This window comes from Micromys minutus, assembly GCF_963924665.1.
Source record: "Micromys minutus genome assembly, chromosome: 27".
NCBI classification, from domain to species: Eukaryota; Metazoa; Chordata; class Mammalia; order Rodentia; family Muridae; genus Micromys; species Micromys minutus.
This window is the reverse complement of record NC_137962.1, coordinates 34,095,454-34,114,055: the sequence shown is the minus strand read 5'-3', so window position 1 is coordinate 34,114,055 and position 18,602 is coordinate 34,095,454. Positions and strand designations below refer to the sequence as shown.

The 18,602-nt window shown below is 39.0% G+C and overlaps 1 protein-coding gene and 1 pseudogene across 2 annotated transcripts in view; both read right to left on the bottom strand.

Moving 5' to 3' along the window:
* Positions 1 to 18,602, bottom strand: part of SMC1B (structural maintenance of chromosomes 1B) — a gene marked incomplete at both ends in the record, with an annotated part of 56,770 nt that overhangs the window by 788 nt on the left and 37,380 nt on the right. Inside the window, 6 exons of the mRNA XM_080938979.1 lie at positions 448 to 558; positions 1,775 to 1,844; positions 3,522 to 3,673; positions 4,652 to 4,806; positions 5,412 to 5,568; positions 13,126 to 13,221. Of these exons, the coding sequence (XP_080795105.1) occupies positions 448 to 558; positions 1,775 to 1,844; positions 3,522 to 3,673; positions 4,652 to 4,806; positions 5,412 to 5,568; positions 13,126 to 13,221 (741 nt within the window). The remainder of the gene's footprint in view (positions 1 to 447; positions 559 to 1,774; positions 1,845 to 3,521; positions 3,674 to 4,651; positions 4,807 to 5,411; positions 5,569 to 13,125; positions 13,222 to 18,602) is intronic.
* LOC308438100 (GDP-Man:Man(3)GlcNAc(2)-PP-Dol alpha-1,2-mannosyltransferase-like) lies at positions 14,393 to 15,441 on the bottom strand (annotated as a pseudogene). Its single transcript has 2 exons — positions 15,266 to 15,441; positions 14,393 to 15,135 (listed from the first exon to the last, which is right to left on the bottom strand). The product of its transcript is annotated as a GDP-Man:Man(3)GlcNAc(2)-PP-Dol alpha-1,2-mannosyltransferase-like (transcript).

The following is an 18,602-nucleotide window of genomic DNA, read 5'->3' as shown; positions in this document are numbered from 1 at the left end:
TTACTATGTACTACTATTTTGCAAAACACAAGTGCCACACTACCTTATAGTTTTAGATATATATATATTTTTACTACACATATTTACTCTTGTGTGGGGAGAAGGGATGAGTTGGTTTTCTCCCTCTATCTTGTGGGTCTGGATTATCAAACTCAGGTCAATAGGTTTGGTAGAAAGTGCCCCAACCTGCTGAGCCATCTGCTGGGCCATGACCTTCAGTTTTAATTTCCTTCTTTCACTTAAGAATGTCTTAAATTTCTTTTTGTCAAGGAGAGTATCTGAGTAATTACTCATAAATTTTACTCATTTAAAAATCATTTGGTTTATATTTACCTGCTGTAGAAACCACAAGAATGCCTGCAAACTCCTGGATTGTGTTAGGAAATCCCAAGGCGCTGGCAGTGTCAGAGGAGTTTATGGGGCCTGTCCTTCCCCCCAGCTCCTTACCTCTGGATAGACGCCTATCAATGCATCAGCTCTGGAGTAGAACTCCTCTTTCAGGGAAATGATTATCATCTGAAACTGTTCCTGACTCTGCTCTCTGATGTAACCTGAGACCTGGGAGGAAATAAAAAGCACACCTTTCACCAGCATGGCAACATCTCCTTTGGGCTCTTGGAACAATGGTTCTCTTTTTTTCTTTTTACTTTTAAAAATCACATTTGAGTTGATAACTCAAGGCTTAAAAATTGGGAAAACGTGGCAACTGTATGCGATTTTATAATCAAGCCTTGGATAAAGCTGAATTCTAGCTCCTTCAAGAAGCTCAATTCCAAGGAAATAAAATGATTAGGGTGTGGTGGTATAATTCTGTAATTCTAGAGAAGCAAAGGGTTTAAACTAAAGGTCCAGTATCCTCGAGGCAATGCCTAGAATCACCCTCTCAAAGTTTCTTTTAGGAAGTTCAATTGAAGAAAATCCTTTTCCAGCCTTTATGTGGGGACATTTTATATCCAGACCACTGGATCCTCTTATCTCCTGTTCCTACTATCACTATTCCAAGACTTCCGTTTCTGCATCATGGATACTACCATGGTCTCTAACATCAGATTCCCTTCTGAGAATGTGGCTTTTCAACCTGTCTCATTCACTCACTGTATGTGGCATTCCAGAAACATAGTATCTTGAATACACAGCAGTTAGTTTCAGTATATTCTGACCCAGACCAATCTTAGGGACTTGGTAAATACAATCTTACTAGACAAAAGTCTGAGTCTTGGTTCTCTTGTACCCACATTTTGAGTGGTTTGTCATTTTGTTTTGTCTGACAAGCAAGCCATAAAATGGATGCATGAAGAGAGCTCAGAGCTGTCACTCACTTGTGCCTAACGTGGGCATGGTGGAATAAGATATCTCTCAAATATTCTAAAATGTCTCGATTACCCTAAGTATTATTGCTCTTTGCCTCCATGGTTTCTTCTTCAGGCTTCTGATTGTTTGTCCTGACTTTCCTCAATGATGGATTACGACAAAAGTATAATTCTAATAAGCCTTTTCTCCCTGAATTGTTTTGGCCATGGTTTTGTTGTAGCAATAAAACCGGAACATAAACATTCTCTTAGAAAACGAAAGCAGAAGCTGGTTAGTGGTGGCACACACCTTTAATCTGAGCACTTGGGAGGAAGAGGCAAGCAGTTTGAGGCAGCCTGGTCTACAGAGCAAGTTCCAGGGCAGCCATGGCTATGCAGAAAAACACTGCCCTGAAAAACCAATAGGAGTGTGTGTATGTGTGTGTGTGTGTGGGGGGGGGGGTTGAAATTACAAAGAAACTTACTTTGCCAATGTTAGTATTGTCCAGGGCTGCATCTACTTCATCTAATACAAAGAATGGAGCAGGTCGAAAACTAGAAAAGAATAACATGCACATGAGTAACAACTTCCTATTGTTTTTATGATATTAAAGACTTAGAGGCAAAGAGTTACAATATTTAGAGTAGTCAAGACATTTTAGAACATCTTGTGCCACCATGCCCAGCTCAAGCACACTTGAGTGACAGCTCTGAGCTCTCTTTTCACATGCCTGCATACTGGATTCCACATGAACATTCAGCCAAAATTTCCCTAGCAACACCCCCCACCCCCACAGTTCTGTCCTATGGGCAGCTAGTGGCAGCAATTATTATTAAGGTTCTTTAGACCAAACTCATGGAGCCATGACTGACTCCTTCATATTCTATTTTGTCAGTAACTTCTAGCTCTCACATTGTCCCAAGCCAACACTTTGCTTGTTAGAAACAGCATCCTAACCTTGTTGCCATCACTGCCACACAAAGTACACTCCACAAATGCTAAGCACACTTTGGCTTTAGGGTCTTTTACACTTGCTACTCTTTGTTAAATCTAGAACATTCTTGTTTAGCTATATAACTTGTTCCCATAAACCTTAACTAATCTAACCTTTATTGTTGTGAAGTACCTCAGGGCCATGCATATCTCCTTTTTTTTTTCCCCGTTATGGAATTTGTCATTTACAGACATATACAGTTTACAATCGTACTTCATTATCTCCTCCAATGAAAATAAATCTCCCCATAATGGTGTCTTAAATGTCTCACACATGGGAACTATAATGCTAAACTATAGCCCCCAGCAAAAATGACATTTTTTGAGACAGGATTTCTCTGTAACAGCCCTGGCTATCCTGGAACTCACTTTGTAGACTAAGCTGGCCTCAAACTCAGAGATCTACCTGCCTCTGCCTCCAAAGTGCTGGATTCAAGGGCATGCCCCCACCACTGGCAAAATTAAGTATTTTTGAGGAAGACACTTTGGTTCACAGAATCTCTAGAGCCTGCAATAGTACCTGAAAGTTTGATTATTTAATAGCGTGAAGGGATGGGTTGTTACCTAGTAATAATCTCATTCTGCTGTGATTCTATGTCTATGCCATCATGGTTTTTCTCTGTAATTCTCCAGTCGGGGGGTCTGTCCCATATCTTTCTTAAGACCACAAGTCATATTCCTATGTTCTGTTCCTGGGACTGAAAGACAACAGCACCCACAGTGCTATTGCTTGCCATAATTGCTGAAATCTGTTGTTTGTCTTAATTTTATTCAACTTTTGTTTCTTGATTTATATTTCAAGGGAAACAGTACAGCCATCATCAGTGAAAATGAGGATTTTAAGCCCCCACTTCCTTTTTTCAAAGAAAGAAATTATTATACACCAGAGCTCTGAGTATGGCTTAGGAAAATAATATGTAAGCTAGGTCATTGCTTTTGTTTTTTGGGTTTTTTTTTTTTATTGTTATTTTTTGGGTTTTTTTTTTTTTTTTTTTTTTTTTTTTTTGAAATCTTGATGTCCTATGTCAATTATCCAAATATCATCTTTTTATAAAGAGAGAAAACTACTATCTATTGCCAATTTTTATCAAAGACTGTACTTGCAGATTTCCTAACTTGATATAATAGGCTTAAAACAAAACTCAATTTTATGACTGGAAAGATAGCTTTGCTAAATATTATTTAAAATTATAAGCTTTCTGTAGAAAGACAAACTTAGTAACTTGCTGTGGTCTTACCTGTGTACAGCAAATAGAAGAGCCAAAGCAGCCACACACTTTTCTCCCCCTGACAAATTGTCCATAGGCATGAACCGTTTGCCTGGAGCCACACAATTATAGCTAATTCCATCTAAGTAAGGTTCTTCAGGGTTCTCTGGGCTAAGAAATGCCTGAAACACATTTATTTAGCCATATCAGAAGTGTAACAAATACATTTTAAGTTAGGTAAAAATAGGTAAGTGAAAAAAATTATTTCTCTTGGTTAGGTTCTCCCAAGTTTTGATGGGAAAAATACTAACACCTGTAAATACATTTAATTGTGCATTATCCACAGATATCAAGGCTATCTGGGTGAGGGGAAAAGAGAATGTTCAACATACCCACGGCCAATCTCTTTCCACAATAATTCTAGTTGAGCCTCAGCAGCCAACACCAGACTTATTAACAGCCTCCATCAACTTACTTGTTGGTCCATGTCTCCGACATTTACTGAATACTTACTATGAGTCACATACTGTAGGTGTATGTAAGAATCCTGTTTCCAATGAGTTAATATGCTTATTTTACTTAAAAGTTGTTTTGCTAAAATTCTAAAATTCAGATTCAGGATCATTTCAGTCATAACGTGAGTCCAAGCAGAGCTGGTACACAAGTCTTGACCTATATCTCTTTTTTCACATTTAATTCTACAATTATTTGCTATGGCTATTACTAATACAACAGGGGTGGATAATAAAATGGGCCCAGAGATTCATTCAAATGGATATTATAGGGATTTGATCCCGCTTTTTTTCTTCCACTCTCCTTTGATATGTTGATCAATACCACAACTATTTCTTCACCATACAGACAGTAGTTTCATTAAGTGAATTTAGTACTAGACAATAGACAAAAAAATTTAGACATCAAATGATCTAATCCTACTCATGTTTCAAGTGGAAGAATAGGCCCAGAGTAGCTCTGACTTGTCTGCCACCAGCATAGTTGAGTGGACTCCAGAACACTTGTCTTGAGATGTTCAGTCTTCCTGCACTGGCTTTGCACCTCTGCCATTAAAGACTATGCAGTGGTCATTTATTTCTCACCAGAGAACAAACACCATCATTGACACTAAAGCTCCCTCTAGTGTCGGAAGTTGAGAAACACACCTGGGCACTGTTGTTCCTGCAGAGCTTCTTGTAGATTTGATCAATTGAGACTGAGATGTGTTCAAAACATTGACTGAAAGCATCGTATCTCCGTCTTTTCACCTGTTCAAATTCTTGCCTGCATATTCTGGCTAATTTTCTGCTGGCCTCAAAAGCTAAGAAAAAAATTAATGAGCTTTATTTTTGAGTTTTGTTGTCCTGCATTCAAAATACTTTATTATTAAATTATGAGAATACACCTTTTAAGCTTGATGAGTCTTTCCTGATAGAGCTAATATCTAAATAATGTTAGCTAATCCTGACAATGTATTTAATAAACTTATTTGTCAGGTATGAAAATGTTTGATATTTTTTAAAATACTTTTTTTGTTGCTGTTGAGACAAAGTCTGATGAGGCCAGGCTGGCCTTAAACTCACTTTCTGATGTTCCAGCCTCTCTACCTCTAGAGTTCTGGTATTATATAGGTACAAAAACCCAGTCTACAGGATTTGGAAATGGAATCCATTGCTTCATATATATTAGGTAAGTATTTGTCCAACAGAGCTACATTCTCAACCCCCAATATTTTTAAGTAAAGTAGAACATTCTTCATGAAGGCATTTGTACTTCAGTATTAAAAAGCATACATTACCATATAGCAAAAGAGGGGAAAATGCATGTTAATAAAAGAAAGGTACAATACAAGGAGGTTGTTGGCACATACAGAAATAAAAACACAGATGAATACCATCTTGCTAACAATTATAAACTCAATTTTACCATCTGCAGATTCTTGAAACTTGTCTCTGACAGCCTTTAAGTTTTCCTGTGCTCGCAGGTTTGGAGCTGCAGTCTTCAGTAGAGTATTTTCTTGGGATGCTACTTGCTGTAGAAGGAGTGTAAGGTGGGCCTCCACTTCCTTATCTGATTGTAGAGCCTATCATTAGCAAAGAACAACACTGATTGTTACTCCTTTAAAATTCAAAGATAAGACCTAAGTATATGACTTGCCATTCTTGTGTGTGGGGGCATATCTCCCACAGCACGTGTGTGGAGGTAAGAGGACAACTTTGGGGACTGATGCTCTTTTTCGATTACATATATAACCCAGGAATTGAATTCAGGTTGGTGGCAAGTGGCTTTATTTGGTAAGCCACCTTGTTGGCCTAAGACTATTATCTATTCTGGGGCAGGGAGGGAGTGTGTTGGTTTTTTTTTTGGTTTCTTGAGATCGGATCTTGCATTTTAGCCTTGGTTGGCCTGGTTTTCACTATGTATCCTAGATAGGCATCACATTTGTAACGATTCTCCTGCTTCAAACTCCCAAATGCTGAGATTACATGTTTGTACCACCACACACCCCCCCATCTTCTTGTGACCCTGAAATCATTGTGTTTGGTTCTGTATTCAAACAGGCAATGTCTGTAATTTCCCTACCCAGCTCTGTCTTACATGTCTCTAATACTGTATCATGCTGCTCTGGAACTTTCTTTACTTCTTCAGATTATGATCATGCCCCAAATGTGAAGATTTATTTATTAGCTGTTTCTTTGTTCCTTAAAGACATTAGTCAACTATGATGAACTGGTTAGACATTAAACCTTCAATCAAGAAAATTAGTATTTGCCTTAAAAGAACTCAGAGGGGCTGGCTGGAGGGATAGTTCAGTGGCTGCTCTTCAGAAAACCTGAGTTTGATTTCTAGAATCCACATGGAGGCTCACAACCATCTATAACTCTGGTTCCAGAGGAACCAATGTCTACTTCTGGTTTCTGAGGGCATCAAGCATTCATGCAATACACAAGTATACATGTAGGCAAAACATCCATACACATTAAAAATAATAATAATAAAAGCACTCACAGAGAAATCAGAAATACAAGCTGACACACTGGGATGAGAAAGCTTCCTCACAGGATGAGCATAGGTGCTATGAGGCACAGAGAAGGAATTCGAATGACCTGGAGGTATAATGCATAACTCCAAAGTCAGTGAATGGGGGGAGGGGGAAAGTGAAGGTGTAGCCACACCCTTCCAGGAAAACTTTATTGACTCCTAAAGGGGGTTAATTAGTACATAATAAAGGTAATATTTAACTCACTGGGAAAAACACTATTTGAAAACTGAGTAAGGTCATATTTGGGTGACTTTTAAAAAATAACTATAAAGTAGATTTTAAGTAAACAAGTATGACAGTTTCCTGCCAAGAGACTACACTTTCTAGCTTCCCTTGCATAAAGGAAGCAAAGCAAAACAGGTTTAAAGTAAGCTTAAAATTTGCTTAATGTAAGATAACATTCAAAATCAGGTATATAAAAATTGGCCATGAATGTTTGCATGTTTAACTGGGTTAAATTTACAATATACTCCCATGGCAGAAAGTCCCCAGGCTCAAGTCGTTCCTTTATATGAAACATAAGTTCCCTTCGATGGAGCACCATCCCACCAGAGTAAAATGCTTGTTAACCTCCTTACAGGACAATGATGCATGGGAATTAAAACCTGCTAGAAGTCTGCTGCTTCTGCCTCTGCCTGTATAGGCCTGACTAACTCTGTTCATGTACACCTAACCCAAAACAAACAAACAACACCACACCTCCTTATCTAAAGATGAATTGTTCCTCTTGTCTCACATGACAGGGAGATGGATTTTCTTGCCCAGTACAGGATCTTAGTCTGCACCCACATCCTAAATGTCTCAAACTGGAGTTAGGCAAATAACAATTACTCTATTCTCAATGTCTTTCAAACTCGAATTTGAGGATGCTGTAAACAGGGAAATTTTGTACCCAAGCCTAACACCTGACTGGTGCAGTGCCTGCATGTTAGTTCACTTAGGCACACCTTTTACCTTGTCATTCGATTCTTTCTTATATCAAAAGCTAATTTTAGGGTCTACACCCTAACTACCCATGTGCCCTGATTAAAGGAGGCTGCCAGATATTCTGTCCTCCAACTCACAGCTTTGAAAAGGTATTCAGAATAGCTAACCTGTATCTTTGGCAGTTGGTTTTTGTATCTGTAGAGTCAATAAGTGAATCTATTAATTAATAGCCATTAACCCATAAGTCCTCAGAGTCATCTGCAGAAGATGACTTAGATGAAGAAGATTCTCACCAACTTAGATTAACCTGTGGTACTTTCAAACCATAATCCAGTCTTTACCCAGATGGAGGGAGCTTCAGGGTCAGTGCCTGCACTCTTAGCTTGAAACTCTACAAAGAGTATATAGGCTTTAGCAGTGATGCTTGTGGATATCCTTAGAAATTTCAAAATATCATTTAATTTGGTTATTTTGCTTTGTAAATTATGCCTCAAAACAATCTTTTCTTTAAAGATATATTTATTTTATGTATATAAGTTCACTGTAGTTATCTTCAGATACACCAGAAGAGGGCATCAGATCCCATTACAGATGAGACACCATGTGGTTGCTGGGAATTGAACTCAGGACCTCTGGAAGAGTTGCCAGTGCTCTTAACCACTGAGCCATCTTTCCATCCCCAAACAATCTATTTTTAAATAGAATGATGTTAAGAACTATGCTTACTGCTGTCAGTATGTGGTGACCTACATACTGTCCATCAGCAAAATGAGTAAAGAATTGGCCTTCTTTGTTAGTTCAGTCCATGTTACATGTAAATTATTTATTACAGATTTGACATGACTGCTTTCATATTTTTCCATTTGTTGGTTAACTGTGCAGAATAAAAATGTTATAAAATTTTTACAATGTTCTGATATAGGGTTAATTTTAGAAAACTTTAAAATGAATCATTTATTCTTGACAAAGCAAGTCACTGTCTCTGGGAATATACATATTAAAATTAAGAAACATTTCTTTTGGTAGAATGCAATTTAGAATTAAAATGTCTTTTTATATAGCCTGACAATATAAAATACATTTACTAAAGAATCCTGGAATATAGGTGTAACAATTTGATGTTTACAAAAATATATATTGTCATGTTTTTAATACTAGACATGAGCATTTAAGGTAATAGTCCCAATTTTACTTTATCAATTTGTTTCTAACCAGAAATTTTATTTAACTTGAGATACTGGTTTTTGTTCATTAAATAATAGCTGGTAACATTAATATTTAAAACAAATATTCCTTGGATTGCTGACTTTAATTGGCTTCTTTTACAAAGCTTCTATCTGGTTGGTTCCTTATGCAGAAATATGATGTAAACAAACAGCTAATTACAGTTATCTATCCTTCTACAGAACTCTGGAAGTGGTCCAACCAGTTGTACAATTGCATTTAACTTTATTTTATATTGACTCATGTTAATATTGATGCAAAATTTCCTCATTAACTTTGTCTATTAATGTTCTCCACAAAGTGGTAGTTATTATCTCCTGACTTATGTTCTGGATTTGTGCCAACAGTTAAGTTTTACGAAGGCCCTTTGGTTGGCTTTTACTCACCTCATCACTTTTCTGTCAGCTTTGAAGGAGTTACTAAGAGATCCACATGCCCAAACTCCCAAAAAGCAGTCCAGGTGATCTTTAAAAGAATATTGATGGAACATGGGCTATCCAACTCATCCCTCTTCTTGCCACTCTGGACACAGTTTTGGGGATTCAACTAAAACAGCTGTACCAAAGCCTTCTTTGCATCCATTAACCTCTGTCTTATCATCCAAAACAGCTTAACATCTTCCCTTTCAAGCCCAGCTTGACTCCTTGACTGCTGCAGTATGCCAAAATTAAAAAGGACTACTGCTAGGGATGAGGTTTATGTCCTCCTTAAACAATGCTGCTTCTATGCTATCAAATCCTCAAAGATTTGAAATAGGGCCTAAAGACAACCTAAAGACACCAAACAAAAATTATTTCTAGTTCTTTCCCTCACTGGTTCCTCTCCTTGACCATCTTTTCCTCCTTACTATTCTCATACCTATGTTTTACCCTGTCTTTGAAATGTTTTACCTAATGAATGTCTCATTATACCCAAACAAAATATTTTACATATGCTTTCCTGATACCTCTCACTCTAAAACAACTCCCTTTGTTTCTGATGCATCTGCACAAGACCTTTTGGATGCTGTAGAGAAACTCTGGCTAAAAGGAACCTTTATCACTTTCACCCCAGGCTATATATTATTCTTTACATTAGTCCTCTATTTTATTTTGTTCCCTTTCTTTGATGCTCTGTAACTTATGCTAACTTGTTTTGGTATAACAGTCCTGGCAATGGGACCAGTCACTGTCACCCTGAATCAACACTTTCTCTCATTGTTCCATTCCATTTTTCCCTGCCTCTGTTCCTTCAACCTAACAGGGAAATCTTTCAATTCTAGTCTGTAGCAAAATCATCTGCTTACAGCCCTCTATTTTTCTGAGTCTCTTCAGGAATACAGGATGGTGATTGCCTAATCCAGAATAGCCAATTGACTCTCCCTTGCTTCATGACCAGAGGACCCCTTCTTGAATTGTATCAGTACTTTCCCTCTCTGACAAAGACTCTGCTTAGCAGAAAGCAGTTATAACATTCTGCATTTTAAAATATCCTCTAGAAGTTGGAAACAGTAGTTTCTTTCTGAAAGACTATACTTTCCAGCTTCCCTTAGGGGCTACAGAAGTCATTTCTACCCCTATAAGGGGCAGCATCTGATCTTCTATAGGCATTTTGGCCATCTACACACAAAAGATGACAAAAGTGCCCCCTCACCATGAATAAGCATGGTCCCACCTAAGGTCATAGGAAAACTCTTTCTGACTTCTGTCTCTATACAGCTTTCTTTACATAATCTGACCAAGCAGGCAAATGAAAACTAAAAAAGACATATGCTGGGGCAGTGACTCAGGTAGTAGAGAGTGATTGCCCAGTGTTGACAAAGGCCTTGGTTCCATCCCTAGCACTTCATACACTAGGTATAGTGGAACATGCCTCTAAACTCAATACTTGGGAAGTGGAAACAAAAATATTAAGGTCATTTTCAACTACATAGTGAGTTTGAGGCCAGCCTGGGCTACACAAGACCCTGTCTCAAAAAACAACAAAATAAAACCAAATACTCCACCAACACAAAATAATTTACTGGGTAATGACATAGGAAGATTTTTCTAAACTAAGGCAAAATAAGAAAGCAGTAAATAAAAAAACTGTAGCAAAGACAAAAACTGACTCAGATATAAAAAAATCCAGTAAATCTCCTAAGTATATTGATGTGATGTTTAAAGATGTGGGCCTTGCTACTCAACATCATTCTTGATTTTCAACCTAGCCTATGCTAGAGAAGATAAGCCGCTCTTACCTGTGTGGAAGTGCTGAGAGACTCGGAAGAGTAATGACTCAGAGAAAGGCTAAGTTTACCTGAGCTACTAGCTCAGGAATGAACATGGGACCTTGTTTAGATCACACTGTAACCAGAAGACAATGGCTTAGGCTTTCTAAGAACAACTTCAGTTTTAGAACAGTATTACCCCCAAAGGAAAGTTCATCTTTCCAGATGCTGGCAATGTGGGTAGGTAGCATTCACAGTGATAGCAGTAAGTGTCCACAGGAGTTCAAAGCCAGCTGGCCTACAGCATGATTGTCTCATTAAGAAAATCACCTATTTTCTGTTATTTTATAATAGATTTTGGCATTCATCCTGGCTCCAGGCTCATAACTAACACCTTTGGCATTTCTTGAGATAAAGACAAAAGCTGCTATTATTATTCACAATCTGCCCCCTTTCACTGCAACTTGAATTAATGCTAATACACTAAAATTTGTAGGATGAAAACTGATTTCTAGGTGTACCAAATGGGATTAGAAGCTTGTAACTTTTAGTACATCTTCACTAGGAATAAAGAGAAGCTAGGGATGCAGTTTCATCACCAAAGTCACCAGCTGAGAGAGGGACATCCAGGATGGTGGACACATGGACAGGCTGGCAGGGCAGCACACCTGAAGGAGGCAAAATGCGTGGAAGTTCCGTACCTCTTCCACCCCTGTCCTGTACATCTCTTTCACTTGGCTCTTCCCATGTTATCTTTTATAACTGTTAAGATTCAAATCTGAAACGAATGGCTGAGGTGCCTATTTAACACATTAAAGTGGATCCTGAAAGATCTCCCTGCAAACCTCAGTCCTTACTTGCCTGGCACAGGGTACCCTCCTGGCTGGCATACCTAGCCCCCTACCTTTAACTCCAGCCCAGGGGGCTGAGCTCTTCTTCCATATATAATTTAACCATTTTGGTTACCTGCTCTCTTTGTACCTTTGGGCTTCCTTGCTTTTGTACCTGGCTCCTCCCTCCACTCTCCTTACATTCCCTCCCTTCTCCTCACATGGAACAGCTCAGTCTGGTCATGTCCACTTTTGACTCTCCCACATATCCTTGCCTCTGTATATTCTCTCATATAACTACAATAAACCTCTTTCACTATGCCTAGGAGCAGTCATGTCCTTTCCATCTCTGTCATTCAATAACAATTTGCTAAATGTAGAATAAATTATTACTTTGAATTCTGTGTGAAATTCTAGCAAATTACCACATTTATGGGTTAAGGCACTCCTGGGTAACTGGCATCCAAAGTTCAGACAGTCTGTGCCCTGAACTTGTGGAAGCTGATGCCACCACAGACAGTACCAGACTGGAACTTAGCTGGTGTTCAGAGAACTAAACAACTGCTAGTTCTCTGGTGTTGAAAGCACTGTTAATACAGATGTTTGGTGGTACACACACATATTTGTGTGTGTGCATATGTGTTTGTGGAGGTCATAGAAGCTGGTTAGCTGTCTACTTCAGTTTCTCTCTACCTCTTTATTTAATTAAAAAATTTACTTCTATTTTACAAGTGTTTTTGCTTGCATGTGCATCTGTGTACCATCTGCATGCAGTGCCCAAGGAGGACAGAAGAGAGCATTGGATCCTTTGGAACTGGAGTTACAGATAACTTGTGGCTGTGTGGGTGAAGGGAACAAAACCCAGGTCCTCTGAAGAGCAGCCAGTGCTCTTAACCATTGAACCATCTCTCCAACTCTATCTTATCTTTTGAGGCAGGATCTGTCACTGGACCTAGAGCTTACTGATTGGCTAGAGTAGCTGGACAGTGAACTTTAGGGACCAACCTATTTCTGCTTCCCCAGGTCTAGGATTATAAACATAAAACTGCTGCACCTGGCTTTTTTTTTTTTTTTTGGATACTGGGGAACCACATTCAGGTCATGTTTACTTGGCAAGCACTTTACTGGCTAGATCACTTCTGTAGCTTCTATTTTGATTTTTGAAGACTGAGTTTTATGAGACACAAGCTAATAGTCAAATTTTGATCCTCCTGTCTTTATAACCCAAGTGATGCTGAGATTGCAGGCATTTGCAATCATCATCCCAGCTTTATTTTTTCCCTTTGATGTCTCTTTCTCCCACAAAATAAAAACAAAAAACCCCACCATCTAACCCACCCCACATATCTTAAACCTAGCTATATAAAATTTTATAATATTTTAATAGCCAATATTACCATTAATCACAAACAGAAAATTTTACATTACCTTCAAATCCTCCCTTAGAGGGCTGTAGTCTATTTTGATGGATGCTTCTTTTTCATAAATATCAGCTGTTGCCTGGGTACTTTCTGTTTCAGTTAGCTGAAAAACAGACACTCTTGCCTGAATGATAACCTCTACTCCAGTTACTTACTGAGTCATTCAGATCAAGCTATCACTCTTATGCAGTCACACAGCCGAAAAGGCCTGACTTCAGCCATTCTTGACATAATCAAGCAGCAGTGTCCTATGCTCACTTTATTGCAAACACACCTTATTGACAGAGCAGGCAGGACTCTCAGGATGGACATACTTCTCTGTATCAGTGCAGCCCACTCTTCGTGTCTGCTCAATTCTCATCTCAGCTGCTTACTAGCTGTCTTCTCTCAAGCTATACCATTTTATCTACATTTCTAAGACTCACCGTCAACACTCAGTGTGGTGGTTTGAATATGCTTGGCCCAGCCAGTGGCACTATTAGGTGTGACCTTGTTAGAGGAAGTGTGTCACTGTGGGTGTGGGCTTTAAGACCCTTAACCTAGTTTCCTGGAAGCCAGTCTTCTCCTAGCAGCCTTCAGATGAAGATGTAGAATAGAACTCTCAGCTCCTCTTACACCATGACTGCCTGAATGCTGCCATGCTCCTGCCTTGGTGATAATGAATAAAATTTCTGAATCTAAAGCCAGTTCCAATTAAGTGCTGCCCATATAAGAATTGTGTTGGTCATGGTGTCTCTTCATAGCAATGCAAACCTCAAGGCAGAAGTTGGTACCAGGAGTAGCATATTGCTATGATAACCTTGACCATGTTTTTGTCTGGAAGAAAATGGATTTTGGGACTTTTGATTTGGAAAGCTGTGGAATGCTTTAAGTGTGGCTTAATGTACCATCCTAGTAGTATGGAAAACATTGGTGCGGAGGATGATTTGAACTGTGCAGACCTGGCCCAAGATGTTTCAGTGCTGGCTATTGTGGAACAGTACTTTAATATACACAGATATGCAGGTGTACCTGTAGTATGCTAATTCTTCAGAACACATAACAGAATAGTAATATATCTGAATCATATGGTAGGTTTTTGTTACTGTTAGCTTACTTATTTTTTGAGAAACAAGAACATAGATTAGATTTCCACAGTTGGGTATGCTAGTTTGCATTTCTACTAGCACTGTATAAAGTGATTCCTTTTCCGACATCCTCGCCAGCACCTGTTGCCATTTTTTTTAATTGCTCAGGTTGTTTTTATTACAATAAAGAATAACATTAGAAAATATTTACATATGAAGGTGTTTACTTTTACTTTTGGTGCTGGAGATGGAACTTAGGACTCCCAAATTCTCTGATAGTCTTCTCAGTTGGTTTACTCTAAATTCATCATCTTTGTTGTGACATCCTCCAATAAGGACAAGTTTAAGAGAATGGCGTGACTCAGCTGCCTTCTCATTTAGCAATTTAGTAAAGATCTACAAAGCATGATTCTTTTCAGGTCTGAATTGGCCAATGGAAATCAGTAAATGCCCCGGGGTCACCTTTTTCTCCTGTAAAGGGATGTCCAGAAATGTCTGTACATCACAAGGTGCATAAGTAATGTTAGTGCAATGCCTAACTTTCCACAGCACGAGAATATGGTTTAGTGTCCAAGAAGAATTAACCATGACTGTGTCACTGCAAGATCCAACAAGGCCAAAAATTAAAACAAATAGATAGTAATAGATGGCTTTGTCCTGCTGAGAAGAACATTTCTGCTGATGGAGGCTGCATTATTAAATCCAGGAGTTTGATTCTTCACTACAGACAGCATGTCAGTGCTGATTGTGGGATAGTAAACATAGCTTCCAACTTGGCAACCCCTCACATATTTAAACAGGGGGGAGTGTGAAGGCATATCCCATTGAATCAATGTTAAACATCAGGAGCATGCTGCATCAGAGCTTCCCAGCCAAGAAGAATGAATCCGAGACTTTGCCCTAGCAATGTGAAGTGAGAATATCAAGAATCTTCCACAAGGTAGCATTTCCTTAAGAAAACAAACTGCACTAGGTGAATCAATTTGATGTTAAATCTTCTGAAATCACCTTCTAGTATGTGTTGACCACTGACATTAATGTCACCATTATACATAACATAAACTGCATCAGGATACCTACTTTTTCTGCAGGGCTCTCAAAGCACACCAAGAACTCTCTTCCACCGCCTGTATAATCCAAAAGGCCAATGACCAAATATACACACGAAACTCCACATATAATTAGTCCAGGAAAGAAGTGTGAATAAAAAATTGCAGCACTGCATACACACAGCAACTCCCTGTGTCTGCCGCCATCTTGCTCCCCCCTGCCATTTTTTTGATGGTAGCCATTATAATCTAAGTGTCAGTTTTTGTTGTTAGTTCTTGAGTTGTTAGACTCCTTTTCCTTAAGTTCTCACCTGTAGGAAGCCGTTGGCGCCAATAGATGGCGCCAGCTTCCTGCCCATTATTCAGCCTACAAAAACCTTTCCCCTCGTGTTGCTTGGCAACCACATAAGTCATAGCCCAATCTCGGGGCACGTGAATGAGCTACTGGAGGATGCACCAATCAGGTAGCAACACAAGTCTCTTAGGCATATATAAGCAGTGCATTTCTCTCCCACGTGGGAGATCGCATGTGAGAGGAGAGAGACCCAGTAAGAGAGATCGCATGAGGAAGACCCGGTAGGGAGATCGCAGAGAGAGAAGACCCGGTGAAAGGAGATCGCACATGGAAGATCGCACGTGAGAGATCGCCTATACAGTAGACCCCGGTAGGGAGTCCCCGGCTCAGAAAGAAGTTCCCTGCTCAGGAAGTCCCCTGCTCAGAGTGCTGTACAATAAAGGTTGTCCGCAGAAGAATCTTGTTGTTGCATGCCTGTTTCTGCCGGCGGGACGTGGGGCGCGCGACACTCACCTCTACATATATTTTCAAGGATTCTGTTTCCCCTGGTAGTTTCAAGTCTCACATTAAAGTCTTCGATCTATTTTGAATTTATTTTCATATAGCAATAGAGAAGGAGTTTCATTCTTCTATATTTAACAGAATTTTTCCAGTACCCTTTAGTAAGGATGTCTTTTCTCCAATATCTGACTTTAGCCATTTTACTAAAAATCAGGCTGCCTTTTTACTAAAATTCATGGTCTCTCTTTACAGCAATAGAACACAGAAAATAGATTTATTCATTTTATTCTACATGTAAATATTTTGACTGTATGTGTGTGTATGTAATATATGTTAAAGTACATGAAAACTAATGTATATATTTCCTTCTGGATCCTTTATTCTGTCCCATTGGTTTGTGTATGTTGTTTGTTAGTAGCCTGCCATAATGTTCTTATGTAGTAATACACTAGATACATATGTGTACATATGTACATATATATACAACACAGGCGAGGAATGATCTACATATAAAAAAGAAAAAGTGGCTTTTTTTCCTGACTTTGAATCACCATCTTTTCAAAACCTGCTAAGTGTTTGTTTTTTTGAGAGTAAGGCTGTACACAGGAGATACTGCACTGGAATTTTAGAATTCTCAGTCCTATTAAGCCTCCTGTAAGATAGGCAGCTCTGAGGGCTGAGGTAACAACTAACCTCAGGCTTATAGTTCTCAGACTCCAGTTACCCTCACATGGTGGGCTCAGCTTCTTGCCAAACAAAAGCAGGTCTGTTAACCGTTGTACTTGTGTTCTTTTAAAATTTACTGTTTTGTGACTGTTTGAATGAGAATGGCTCCCATAGGTTCATAGTTGAATATTGGGTCACCAATCAGTGGTACAATTTGAAAGGATTAGGTATGGCCTTGCTGGGGTAAGTGTGGCTTTATTGAAGGATGGAAGGAAGTGTGTCATTGGGGGTAGGTTCTGAAGTTTCAAAAAGCCAGTACTAAATCTAGAGTCTCTCTCTTCCTGCTGTCCATAGATCCAGATGTAGAAATCTCAACTACTTCTCCAGCACCGTGTCCTCTTGAATGATGTCATGTTTTCCACCATCACAAAAATGGACTAAACCTCAGAAACTATAAGCAAGCTTCAATTAAATGTCTTCTTTAATAAGAGTTCCCATGGTCATGGTGTCTCTTTACAGCAATAGAACACTAAACAGATTCATTAATTTTATTCTACATGTCAATGTTTTGACTGTATTATATATGTATGTATGTATGTATGTATGTATGTATGTATGTATGTATGTATGTATACCATGTACATGCTTGGTATGCACATGGATGCTAGAAGTAGATTTAGAAGGTGATGAATCCCCTGGAACTGGAGTTACAGATCAAAGGTCATGAACTACCTGAGGTGAATGCTATGCACTGAACTTGGGTTCTCTGCAAGAGCAGCAAGTACTCTTTACTGCTAAGCCTTCTCTCCAGCCTCACCACTATACTTTAAATTGCCTGAGCTAAGTCTCCTACCACCTGAACTTTCTGGTGTGTTAGCATCTACTCCTCCATTCCACAATGCTTCCTTGGCTGTTTGCCACTGTGGAGCCTGTGGGAGGTTGACTGCAGATTCCTTTACTTGTGACTGTTCTTATTGTAGGATCCCAAAGTAGTTTAGTCTTAAATAACAGATTCCTTCTCAAGATGGCACTGAGACAAATTCTTTGAGACATGGGAAGTGACAAAACAGACTTTCTTTTGTTAACCCACCATGCTAGAGGAGTCAATGTATTTCCACAATCCCCAATTGGATCCTCTCTAAACTTTTGAGATCTGTGGACTTAGGGCAAGATCACCAGTTTCTTTTCATGAGAGCTGATTCTTTCCCCCATTCTCCATCAAGGAGTCATGGCTGGAACTGTATGGTGTGTAGAGGAAATTTAATCCAGCAATTTGACTGATCTGGCAAGGGATCACATCCAAAGATATGATCTGGTTGAAATGTAGACATTCCCTGGATTATAGTATGATCTGGTTGAAATACAGACACACCCTTAGTATACACTTTTAATACCAAACAATGTAGGTAAGGTTAGTTTGTAGAAGGAGGCAGCCATGTTTGAAAGTGACATCTAATTGAAAGGCAAAGTGACAAATCAAAAAGATTTGACAGAATGAGTCAAGAGATAGGATATGTCCAACTCTCATGAGAGCAGCACAGAAAGAGAGGCTGCTTGAGAACACTGCAGGGGTAGGAGGATGAGGAAGCAGTTTTACTGGGACAATTTTACAGAGACAGGTTATAGGCAGGTTACAGGTGAAGACAGAACAAGCCAGAGAATGAGAAACCAAAATATTACAACATATTTCCAGAGTCAGTTTTAAGACAACCAGAGTAATTTATTCAGAAGCCAAGAGAAGACAGTTTGAATCAGTCAGCTTGGAAAGACGTTTGAGCCAGAACAGCTGGGTTGAACCAGCCAGCTAGAGTTCATCAAGATCTAGAAAGGGTGAGGGTATTCAAGCAGTAAGCCTCCAAGATGACAATTACATCTAGTTAATAAAAGATACATTTGCAATGGTATT